General features: G+C 38.9%; 1 protein-coding gene across 2 annotated transcripts in view; it reads right to left on the reverse strand.

Moving 5' to 3' along the window:
• The window catches only part of TAX1BP1 (Tax1 binding protein 1), a 78,799-nt gene extending 70,044 nt beyond the window's left edge, over window positions 1–8,755 (reverse strand). For both annotated transcript variants that reach the window (XM_008686440.2, XM_008686439.2), the window contains exons 1-2: window positions 8,621–8,755; window positions 3,239–3,407 (exon numbers count right to left, since the gene is read on the reverse strand). In XM_008686440.2, the coding sequence (XP_008684662.1) occupies window positions 3,239–3,400 (162 nt within the window). In that variant the 5' untranslated portion in view covers window positions 3,401–3,407; window positions 8,621–8,755. The remainder of the gene's footprint in view (window positions 1–3,238; window positions 3,408–8,620) is intronic.
• Between the last annotated feature and the right edge of the window lie 1,929 nt (window positions 8,756–10,684).

Here is a 10,684-nt window from a genome sequence, read left to right on the forward strand (position 1 = left end):
AACCCCCACTGATTCTACTTATGGATTATTACCCACAACTGACTCCCTTTTCCACTTTAAGCCTTATCTCACCTAGAAAATTAGGATAGTCTAAACATTTTCTTGGTCTCCATTCTCTTCTAATTTCAATTTATCTTACTCAACCCTCCAAGATAAAAACTCATCTCTAAACTTTATTACTCTCTGCTTTACTTCATTCCTCAGCCAAATATTAAAACAATCCATAACATGATCCAAACCAACCTTTCCCATTAATCTTCTAAAACGGATTATCTGTCCCGGGCAAGTCAAATTCCCTAACACTTTCACAAACATACCACACACACCTTCCCCTTCACTCCTTCCCACTTATGGCCACTATCCGGGCACTTGCTCCCTGCTTGCCTTTCAATACTTTATCTATCAAAGTCATCCTAGGGGACAATTTGCAGTACACCTAAGTGTTTTAAAACATGCAGTGCAATAAGCAAGGCAATCCCACTGTATTATAAACATGATTTTTGGGATGCCTGGGTGGCTAAGTCAGTTAAGTGTCTGCCTTTGGCTCAGGTCATGATCCCACGGTCCTGGAATCGAGTCCTGCTTTGGGCTCCCTGCTCAGTGGAGAGCCTGCTTCTCCCTCTGCCTGCCACTCCCCCTGCCTGTGCTCTTTCGCTGACAAATAAATAAAATCTTTTAAATAAATAAACAAACATGATTTTCTTCCTTGAGTCTTCCCGTGTATTCTCCAATTTTTACCACATGCCTGAAATGCCTATTGAGTTTTAAAGTATTATCCAGGCAATTCTACAATCCAAGGGCATTCTACACCATTGTATTTATTTACGTATTCATTTCTTAGAGAAAAGTTACAGTACTTGGAGTGCACAAGAGATTAAGAGTTCAGCACTACCAAAGCAAAAAATAAGCAGGCAATGACCAAAAAATGAAATTACAGATCAAGTCATAGAAAGAAGCCTTATATGGGGCACCTGGGTGGCTCAGTCGTTGAAGCATCTGCCTTCAGGTCATGATCCTAGGGTCCTGGGATCAAGCCCTGCCTCCGGCTCCCTGCTCCACAGGGCATCTGCTTCTCCCTTTCCCTCTGCCCCTCCCCCAACTCGGGCTCACAGGCGCTCTCCAATAAACACTCTTAAAAAAAAAAAAAAAAGGAAGCCTTATATGGGACTCTGGTGAAGTTATTTGGTCTTGGCATTATTGCACAGATGATGAAGAACCACTGAAAAGTTTGAAACAGGGGCGCCTGGGTGGCTCAGTCGTTAAGCATCTGCCTTTGGTTCAGGTCATGATCCCAGGGTCCTGGGATAGAGTCTTGCATTGGTCTCCCTGCTCAGTGGGAAGCCTGCTTCTCCCTCTCCCACTCCCCCTGCTTGTGTTCCCTCTCTCGCTGGGTCTGTCAAATAAATTAAAAATCTTAAAAAAAAAAACAACAACAACAAAAAAAAAACGAGTTTGAAACAGAAGGAAGATCTGTTCGGATTTTCATTTTATATTATAGTTTATATAGAGTAATTTCAAGAACAGATAAGGTGGGGGAGGCAAGACTGAAAACAGGAAAAACAAGTGACCTATTGCAATAGTCTGGGAAAGAGATTAAGGCAGGCATAAGATTAGGGCACTGGTATTACAGATACAAAAGTAAGCGGGCAAGAAAGTGGACAGAATTGGTGTTTGACTAGATTTGGTGGGAAAGTCATTAGTTTTGGGATTAGGCAATAGGCTATTAACTGAAAATAAAAATATTATACATAGTAGTTTGAAGGAAAAATGTAAACATTCATCTTCCTGAAATACAATTCATCAGCCTACATACCTACATATGCAAAGACATCCCAGTGCCCAAAATAAAAAACCTACAAACATTTTAGCCTACAACTGAAGGTCTCCATGGACAGCCTAAAGTTTAATTCCAACATTATCTCCCTGCACTTCCCTAAATGAAGCTTATGTTCTACTCAAAGTAACTTGTATCCATTAACATTCTCACCTCTGTGCCTTTGCTTATACCAGTTTCCTGCCAGAAATGCACCTTCCTTCCCTCAATCTCATTTCCCTGCTCTGCTCTACTCTTCTTATACAAAACACCAATTCTCACTAAGTCTAATACCCATATCTCACATAAAATCAAAACCGGTACTGATTTCATAAAAATGCTTACAATGACTGTATCTCCATTTTAGAATGCGACTTAAACAAGAAGGAAATAAACAGTAAGCGACTCCTCTAACAGGCAAAATCAAGAAAGAAGGGACTCAGAAAGGAAATGTCATTAGATGCCAAAACTTTATTTGTCCCATAGTTTTTCGGCCCTCCTCCCTCTAAAAGGCTTCCACTTCTAGATACCTTCAATGTGCCTAATTCTAGCAGCTATTCTTATTTCTACTCTGTTGTTTAACTTACACACACCAGACAAAATCGTACCTAAAACTTATTCTGAGGGAGAACACAGAGGAACCTAGGAGAAAAGTTCCATTACTTGGGCATTTATGACATTTTGGCTATTCAAAGGACACTTTTTAAGTACACCCATGTGGGACTCAAACTCGTGAACCCGAGATCAAGAGTTGCATGTTCTTCCAGCTGAGCCAGCCAGGCACCCCAAGGACTCTCTTATGTTTTAGTTTTCCAATACATTCTGAAGGGTTGAAATTGCCAGAAAATCTCCAGCACAGTGAGGCACCACCGTAACGATCACCTCAATGTAATTCTCAGGCCAATATTATAAAAAATGACTAACAAAATGTAAGAACTGGGAATCCTCCCATTAGAGAGCTTACCATTCAGTCATGTAAAACAGAATACTCTTATAAAAGCATAAGACAATATGAGCAATATTTAAGCAATGCAGGACAACAATAAATAACGCAGCTGTAGAGTTGTATAAAATTAAAATGACTGAAGAGACAATAAACGATATAGCAACTCAAAGGAAAAGATCTTTTTTCAAGTAAGGAATGGAGAAAATGGAAGGGGAAAAAAGGTTCCAAAAAAGGTTTCACAGACCTTGAGTGACACAGAAACTTTTGATCAGAGAGAGGCAAGTCTGGTGAAGTTCTTGTATACTACACTGCACTGCTAAATATTTCATGTTTACAAAATGTTTAAGTTTACAAACATAAAAACAAGACCCTTAATGCAGAGTAAAGACAAGAGTAATACAAGCTACTTATCAACTTGCTTAAAAAGAAAATAGAAGGTACCTACGTAGAAGAAATACGCACAAATAAAAAGTTCTTACCTTGAATATACCAACCCAATCTTTTGGATGTGGATGGATATATTGAGTTAAGGTGTAATGACATTCCAGGTGTGCGTTAGGAAGATAACTCTTGGCCACATTTTGAAAGATGACATGGGCAAAGTTGGAAGTCTGCAAGGGGACTTCTTGAAAGGATGTCATTGTGAATCTGAAACAAGCAGATCATACAAGCTGAATGATACCAACTAACAAACTTATACCTTCAGAAAATACATAACACTGAATGCAAATTACATGAGCATTTGTATGCCGTAATTATTGAGAAGATACATACTCGGAACTCCTCCTTAAAAATGTGGTTAAATATAAAAATACAAACTGGGAAATAATTTCCAAAAAGGTTCAGAAAGTCACATGGGGATTAAAAAATTTAAAAACCAAGATTCTCCCTCCCCTCTGCCCCTCCCCCACCACGCTCACACCTGCACACTCTAATTAAATCTTTTTTTAAAAAATCTGCAAGACACAAATATTTTCCATATTTTGTGCTCTACTTTTGAGAAAAAGGATATGACTGAGGATTTACTCAAAAAAGCTATCTATACAATATCGCAGACTCAGTACAATTACTGATTACTGATTCTACGCTACACATAAAAAACGATGCCAATGTCCCCATGGTTCTTCCTTCTAAGTCACCACGAAAATCTGTGATGGGAAAATCGGGGCAAGATCTTTGCTAAACAAATTAATTTACTTCACAAATCAATAAAGTCTCTACAGGGCAAGCACAGCAGTTAGTCTCTGCTCATATTTTAACTATTAAGAAAGTCTTCATTGCTAAGAAGATCTAAGACAATGTGCTTTCACAATGTTTCTTTTACTGACCCGTTTGAAATACCAAGGCAAATTTTTAAAGTTTGAAAATAATAAGCATTTCAGAAAATATCCACTTTTCTTCTTGTATCTTCTCTGCTTCGTTGAAGTAACGCTTTACCGAAACAATATACTGGATATCTTATAACGAGACTATCAATGGTGAACCTGGAAGCCACTGTGGTAGAATACCAATCTGGTTGTCTGTTAACCTCTCCCCAACCTGAGCTTCGCCAGGATTCCAAGGAAAGGACAGCGCATTCAGTAGCAATCCTCTTGCATCTCTGCACTAACAAAATGGCTTAATTACCAGCAGCCCTATTTCACAGACGGATTTAACTATCACTACTATGCCAAAGCCTTCAATAAAATGAAAAGGTGGCACTTACTTAGAAACATTGAGAACTCTGCCTAAAATAAAGAGTTTTATTACTTTCTTTGAATTGTGTGAGCTCATTTGCGCTCAGGGGGATGTCATGAGCTAATAAAGTCACTAATGATAATCTCTTTTCATGTCAATGGCTTCATAAAGAAGGAAAAATAACCAATTGATTCCAGTTTTGAAAAACTGTTCACTAATGGTTATACCAGTTAAGAGAAACAGTAGCTAACCACCTCTAGCAGATACAACTACCAAAACTGAGGCAAGTGAATCAGTAATATTTTTCTACAAAGAAAATGATTTAGGCTTCTCTGAGGAAAACATTTAGTAAGGAGAAAATAAGGCTAGCTTAGAATGAGTTGCCAATGTTTTTAATTACAAGTAATTTAAGAATGAAACTTTTTCTTAAAACTTAACATGTTTCCTAAAGTAAACTATATCAACAAAGCTGCAATTATGTTTTAAGTCAGTGAAGTTTAAACTTTTGTTTAACCTCAACTACACAGTGTTTTAAAAATCCATAATCCAACCTTACACTTTTACTTCACTGAAAAGTTAAAGTAGAAAAATAGCAGGAAGGTATACGTGTATGTATTTATGTACGTATGTGTGTATATATGCTTACAAATGCATCAGAAAGGACTAAAAAATACAGTTAATAGTCTTTACTCATGAGGGATATGTGAAGACTAACTTTTAACCTAACTGTTTACAAGTACATATAAATGCATTTTCATTTTAAATAAACACATTAATATGAAATTTCATTTTTAAACCTTCCCCCCAAAATTCAGGTGTTTAATAGAACACCCTAACACCAGACTTTAAATATATTTAAGATTATAAATCTTAAGCATAATATGTGATCATCCTAACCTTCTTTATTAATCTCTCTCCAACACTCCAACCTTCTTAAAAATTTCAGTGCAATTATGACCACCGAAATATTTTACAAGTCATTCCACTCTCATTATTAGTTCTTAAATTTTAAAAATTAAATTCCAATCTATCTTCTAGTCATAAAAAGTTAACAAGGGTAAATAATCTCAATGTAATTACCACATGATCAACGCATTTTAAATAGTAAAAATTTCCCATATAATTCCTGTTTCACTACTAACACAGATAAAGAAATGAAAAGATGGGCAAACATAAAAATGCTGAAATGCACTGAGAATGTCAATTTATCAAGATGATTCAGATAGATTTAAACACTACCCGTGTGCGTGCGCGCGCACACACACACACACACACACACACCACCCAGTGGGAAAGTAATGTGCAAAGTCATTGCATCACCTTGTGGTAATGCTTGGGAAGTGTAGCTTCACATCGTAAGAACAAACTGCACCTCAGCTGGAGAGGAAATACAGCCCCCCCCACACACAAAGGGAAGTGGAAGCAGCTGTACTATACCAAATTTTGCTTCCCATTCTCTAAAGTACATCTCCAGAAACTTGGGTACATTAAGATGCAAGCAAGCCAAGGCGAAGCAAACATTTTCCACTCAAGAATTAAAGAACCAAACGCATTCAGCAGGGAAACAAAGTCTGAAATGCATATGCATGATGCCTACAGTGCCTTCTTCCATGTTTCCTACTGTATTTCCCCAAAGGTCCAACAATATCTAGAGTTCCTTTGCATGAGCTATGCTGTAAACTTTATATTATAAAATCTTTAGTCTAAAATCCACATTTTGTTATTTGGGGGATTCATCACTATCTAAGGAAAAGATAAATAATGTGCAGTGGGCACTTGGTGAAGTAGCTTAAAAAAAGGGGGGGCGCAGGTGGAAGCACTTTAATGTTCTCTTTATTTCTTCCTCCTGGAACTTTTTCAAGACCAAAACAAATGGCTTTTGTGGTAGTATTTTTCCAGTGGCTTCTGATACTTATTTTACTGGACTAGCCCAAAAATGTAAGCCTTAGTCTACAGAACTAGAAAATACACAAACTAATTTTGTTCTGTGTGATGTGACTGTGGTGACTGTTATTTTTTTCTCTAATCATAAATGAAATATCCTGATGTCCCGGATTGGCTTTAAAAACTCCTGGGGAAAAAATGTACTGGGGGAGGAAATAAAACAAGATTAGTAAAATGGTAGTTCCTTTTACTATTTGTTCTCCTTTTGTGTATGTTTTTGAGATTAATAATAAAAACTCCATGTATGACCTACCGCAATAGGAACACATTACATGGGGTGGATGGCAAACTTAGCAAAAAGTTTTTAAAATCTTCAGTTAAAAATCCATGAACTTTTAAAATTATCTCTGAACTTCAGTCCCATAGGGCACACGAACATCTGAAGGAAAAACAGTTTGACATTCTAATAGTTTTCAATTACTGATATTTAGAAAAACTATCAGCTGGTTTATAAAGCAGAAAAACGTTATCTGCAATCTTTCTGGGAGGCAGAAGCTAAGCCAACAATCCGTTAATTTGCACTCTTAAAACCATCCCTATCTCTACGATTCTTCACAAGCGCCACTATACTCCACCCAGGTGTTACTAATACTTTTATTTACTCTGTAGATTGTTTTTAAAAGATGGTTTCTAAAGCTTTAACTTAGCCCATATAAAGATGGAATTTTTATCTTTTTGTAAGGGTTTAGTCGGGCCAAAATACACTTTAAAAAGCCAGAAGAACATACAGCCAAAATTTTACTTACGGTAGTATCAAAATTCCAAAAGAATAAAATCCAATAAACCTCGCATATGTATTCCCCCAAAATATTCCCCCAAAGAAGTACACGAGCATCGTTAGGACGTTTCATAGTTAACATTAAATGGCTGCAGCCATGACCGTAAACAGAGGTATGCAACTTACGAATGTGATGACGAGAACAAAAACTACAATAGGATGTCCTTTGAAGCTACAAAAAAAAAAAAAAAAAAAGAAATAAAAAAAGACCTAATAAGTCATTTCTAGCGTAATCACGTAATTCTTCAAGACATCGAGTCTAGTCTAGATAAGAACAAAACAAAGGCTTGGCCTCAGCCCCTTCTCTATACCCGATTGTACTTTGAAGGGCAATCAGCCCACTTTTACATTAACATGTTATCCAAAAATCTCTTTAAATGCTTTGGAACCGAGCAGCAAAATTATAATTAGTGCTGAGTCTGCAGAAATTTTACAATAAGCATAAAGCAGAGCTGAAAAATTAAACTTTCCCATCTAAATCCTTGTCATAACAGCAACGTAACTAAACTCTGATGCCTAAAACGTAATATATGTATAAAGTCAAATGCCAGTTTTCAAACAAAACTATTATAGAAAGGTAATATAGATGTAACAACAGTCACACACAACTCCACCCCCATCCACCGCAAACAAAGATTGCCCGAGGCGATGCGCGCTGGTCGGGACTAGCCCACAACTTGCGGACCCGCCGGGTGCTGGGAGGGTGGAAGGGAGAGTTGTGAAATCAAGAAAAGTTGCCCAAGCAAAGGAAGCCGTGACTCTCCTCAGAAGACTTTTTTAAGATCCCCCCGAACTCACTAAGCGTAGGAGCCATCTACAAACAGACCAAGAAAAGCGTTTGCTAGACCTGTAGCCCACGTGAAGTACTCGATCCCGCCCCAACAGCTAACTCCGCCCCCCCAGCAACCAAACGTAGGCGGCGCAGTGAGTCTCCGCCTCTTTCTCCAGAGGCGACACAAACCAAAACACCTGGGTTTCACCCCACCCGGACAAACCCGAGCCTCAACTCGACCTGTTTTCCCAAGCTAGCCCACGCTGGTAGCAAACACACTGCCCTTAAAACACACCCTAGAATTAGGCCTCGGGCAAGACAGGTTCTTCTTCAGGGGTCCCCCGCGTCACTCGCCCCCCCGCACAAGTGCCCACGTCCCACACGGCTCTCCCAAACAGCGAAGGCCTATCCCAGGGCCTCCCCGCCGTCTGGGGCGGGCACCCGTCGTTTCTCCCAGCCCTACTGCTAACCGAAGTTGCCCACACCCCCGTCACAATCGTAGTCCAGGAGGAAAAGTTTGTCCTCGGAAAGGAAAGCATCGTCATTTGGCTGCATCGTCACCAGATCATTCCCGAGACTGGCCAGGCCCCTAGACTCTAAGAGCTGAGGAGCGTATCACGAGCCCCCAGAGAGCTCCAGCTAGGGACCGTCCCGCAAAAGGTGCTGGGGCCGGCCGGGGAAGACGCTTACCATGCGAGGGGCTCCGGGACAGAGAGAACGTTAGAGAGGCTTCCGAGCTTGTGCCGCCATCAGCCGCCGAGCCTCTTCCGCCACCACAACCTCCCTCCACCGACCAGCTCCACCTCCCCTCAGGGCCAAAAAGCCTTCCGCCGCCGCCGCCGCTGCCGCAGCCATCGCGCGGGGTGGGCCGTGCGCATCAGCTGAAACACAGCCTCCGCCCTTGCGGCCTTTCACCTGCCCCGCCCTCGGAGCCAAACAAGTCCGGGCCAGCCTTTTACCTCGTCTTTGGCCCGGTGGTGATTAGTCACAGACCTAGTCAAGCCGGGTTCCTTTGGAGTTGCATTTTTCATTTTTTAATTTTTACTTTAACCGGAAAGTTAGGTAACTAAAGTTAGGTTGAAAGGGTAGTCCAACGCTATATGGACTATTACCATGTCATTGCCTGGATCTTAAAAATCTGTCTAAATGAATCCCATTTATTTTATAGATCAGAAAGTAGGGAAAAGATAGAGGTAAACGACCGACCACATGTTTAGGGCTGCAACCCCTAACTCCAAGGTTCTTCCCCAACTCCTGGTCCAGTCCTGTGCTTGTTTAACTGTGAGATGTTGTTCACTGGAAAACCTTGGTTCTAGGAGCGTTTCAGTTCCAAAACTCTGATTCTATTTCCTCTTGCTCCAGCAGTGGCCTCTTTCTGCTCGCACTTCTATGAGTGATTACCTCCTTATATTATCTGTGTTCTTTTGTGTGTGTGAATTTTGTCCTGTATTCTCTGTTCAACTATATTTTCTAAATCACTTTGGACTGTGACGTGTCTTATCTTCCTATAGTAGGCATTCAGATTGCTTCCTAACTCCACGGTAGCAAGTGTATTCTGTTCTAATGCATCATATTCCTGTGTTTCTAGAAAACCCTTATAAAATCTTCAGTATCCCCAGTAGAGGAAGGATAATTAGATCACATTAATCGCTCTAAATACAGAACATACAAAATCTCATATTCTTTCATTTTTACTTTCACATAAGATTACAATCCCTTTGGTAATACAGGTTCTCAGTATTTGCTGATTTGTTTCCTATATATTGAAATCTTTAAACTTGGTTCTGTTCTGTATAGCATACTTAATGGAAGAATTTCAGAAGAACTTTACATTTCATTTGGTACCAACCTCCTTATTTTACAGATGATGAAAATTGTGATAATATCAGTGATCACTGTTAATAGTAGCTGTCTTCTAGTAGTGGAAATATCGTTGTCCCTTAAATGTAAATATAGTAGTGAACTTAATAAGCACAATTTTTCAGAGGTATCACTCTGTATGTTTTAACCACATTTTTTGCATGTAATAAATCTCTAATTGCCACCAATTTTCAGTTAATGAAATCAGAAAAACAATATGCTTAATAAAGCCATAATTAGAAAATGTTTTTGTGCAGGTATTTTTACTTTATTTTGTTATTTTTGATAATATTTTGAATTTTCAGACCTTATTTTCCCCATGAAGGTATTTGTTTAGGAACTTTAACTTGCTTTAATCCATTTAGTAATAATCCCTTGAACTTTCAGACAATGTTTCTCCCAGCCAGATAAATATATATCCTTTCAGTATTTAATTGAATTTTTAAAAACTTGCCCTTTGTATGTATAGCAGTGTACTAGAACCATAAAGGATATGGATACACATATAAAACCTTTGGGCCAGATGGATTTCAGAATTAAGAGTTTTTTAGACTTCAGAAAAGTGTACTTACTTTGTTATATGACATCCCACAAAGTCTACAGCAGCACTTCATAATCAAGTTAACATTTTTTAAGAAAAATTATGACTATCACACTACTAAGTGGGATAAACAAAGCATATAGTCTTACTTCAGTTCAGATCAGGTTTTTCAGATAAGGTTTTGCCACTTTGCTACCATGGGTTCAGGTCAAGTTTTACTGACAAATGAGTTCAGGTCAAGGTAGGTTTTGCCACCAAATGTTAAACATTTTATTTTCAAAGTTTTTTGGATTTCAAAATAGTGAATAAGGGATTGTAGACCTGTTCAAAGAACTGTTGGAAAGTAAATCCCT

This window comes from Ursus maritimus, unplaced genomic scaffold, assembly GCF_017311325.1.
Source record: "Ursus maritimus isolate PB19 unplaced genomic scaffold, ASM1731132v1 scaffold_3, whole genome shotgun sequence".
NCBI lineage: Eukaryota > Metazoa > Chordata > Mammalia > Carnivora > Ursidae > Ursus > Ursus maritimus.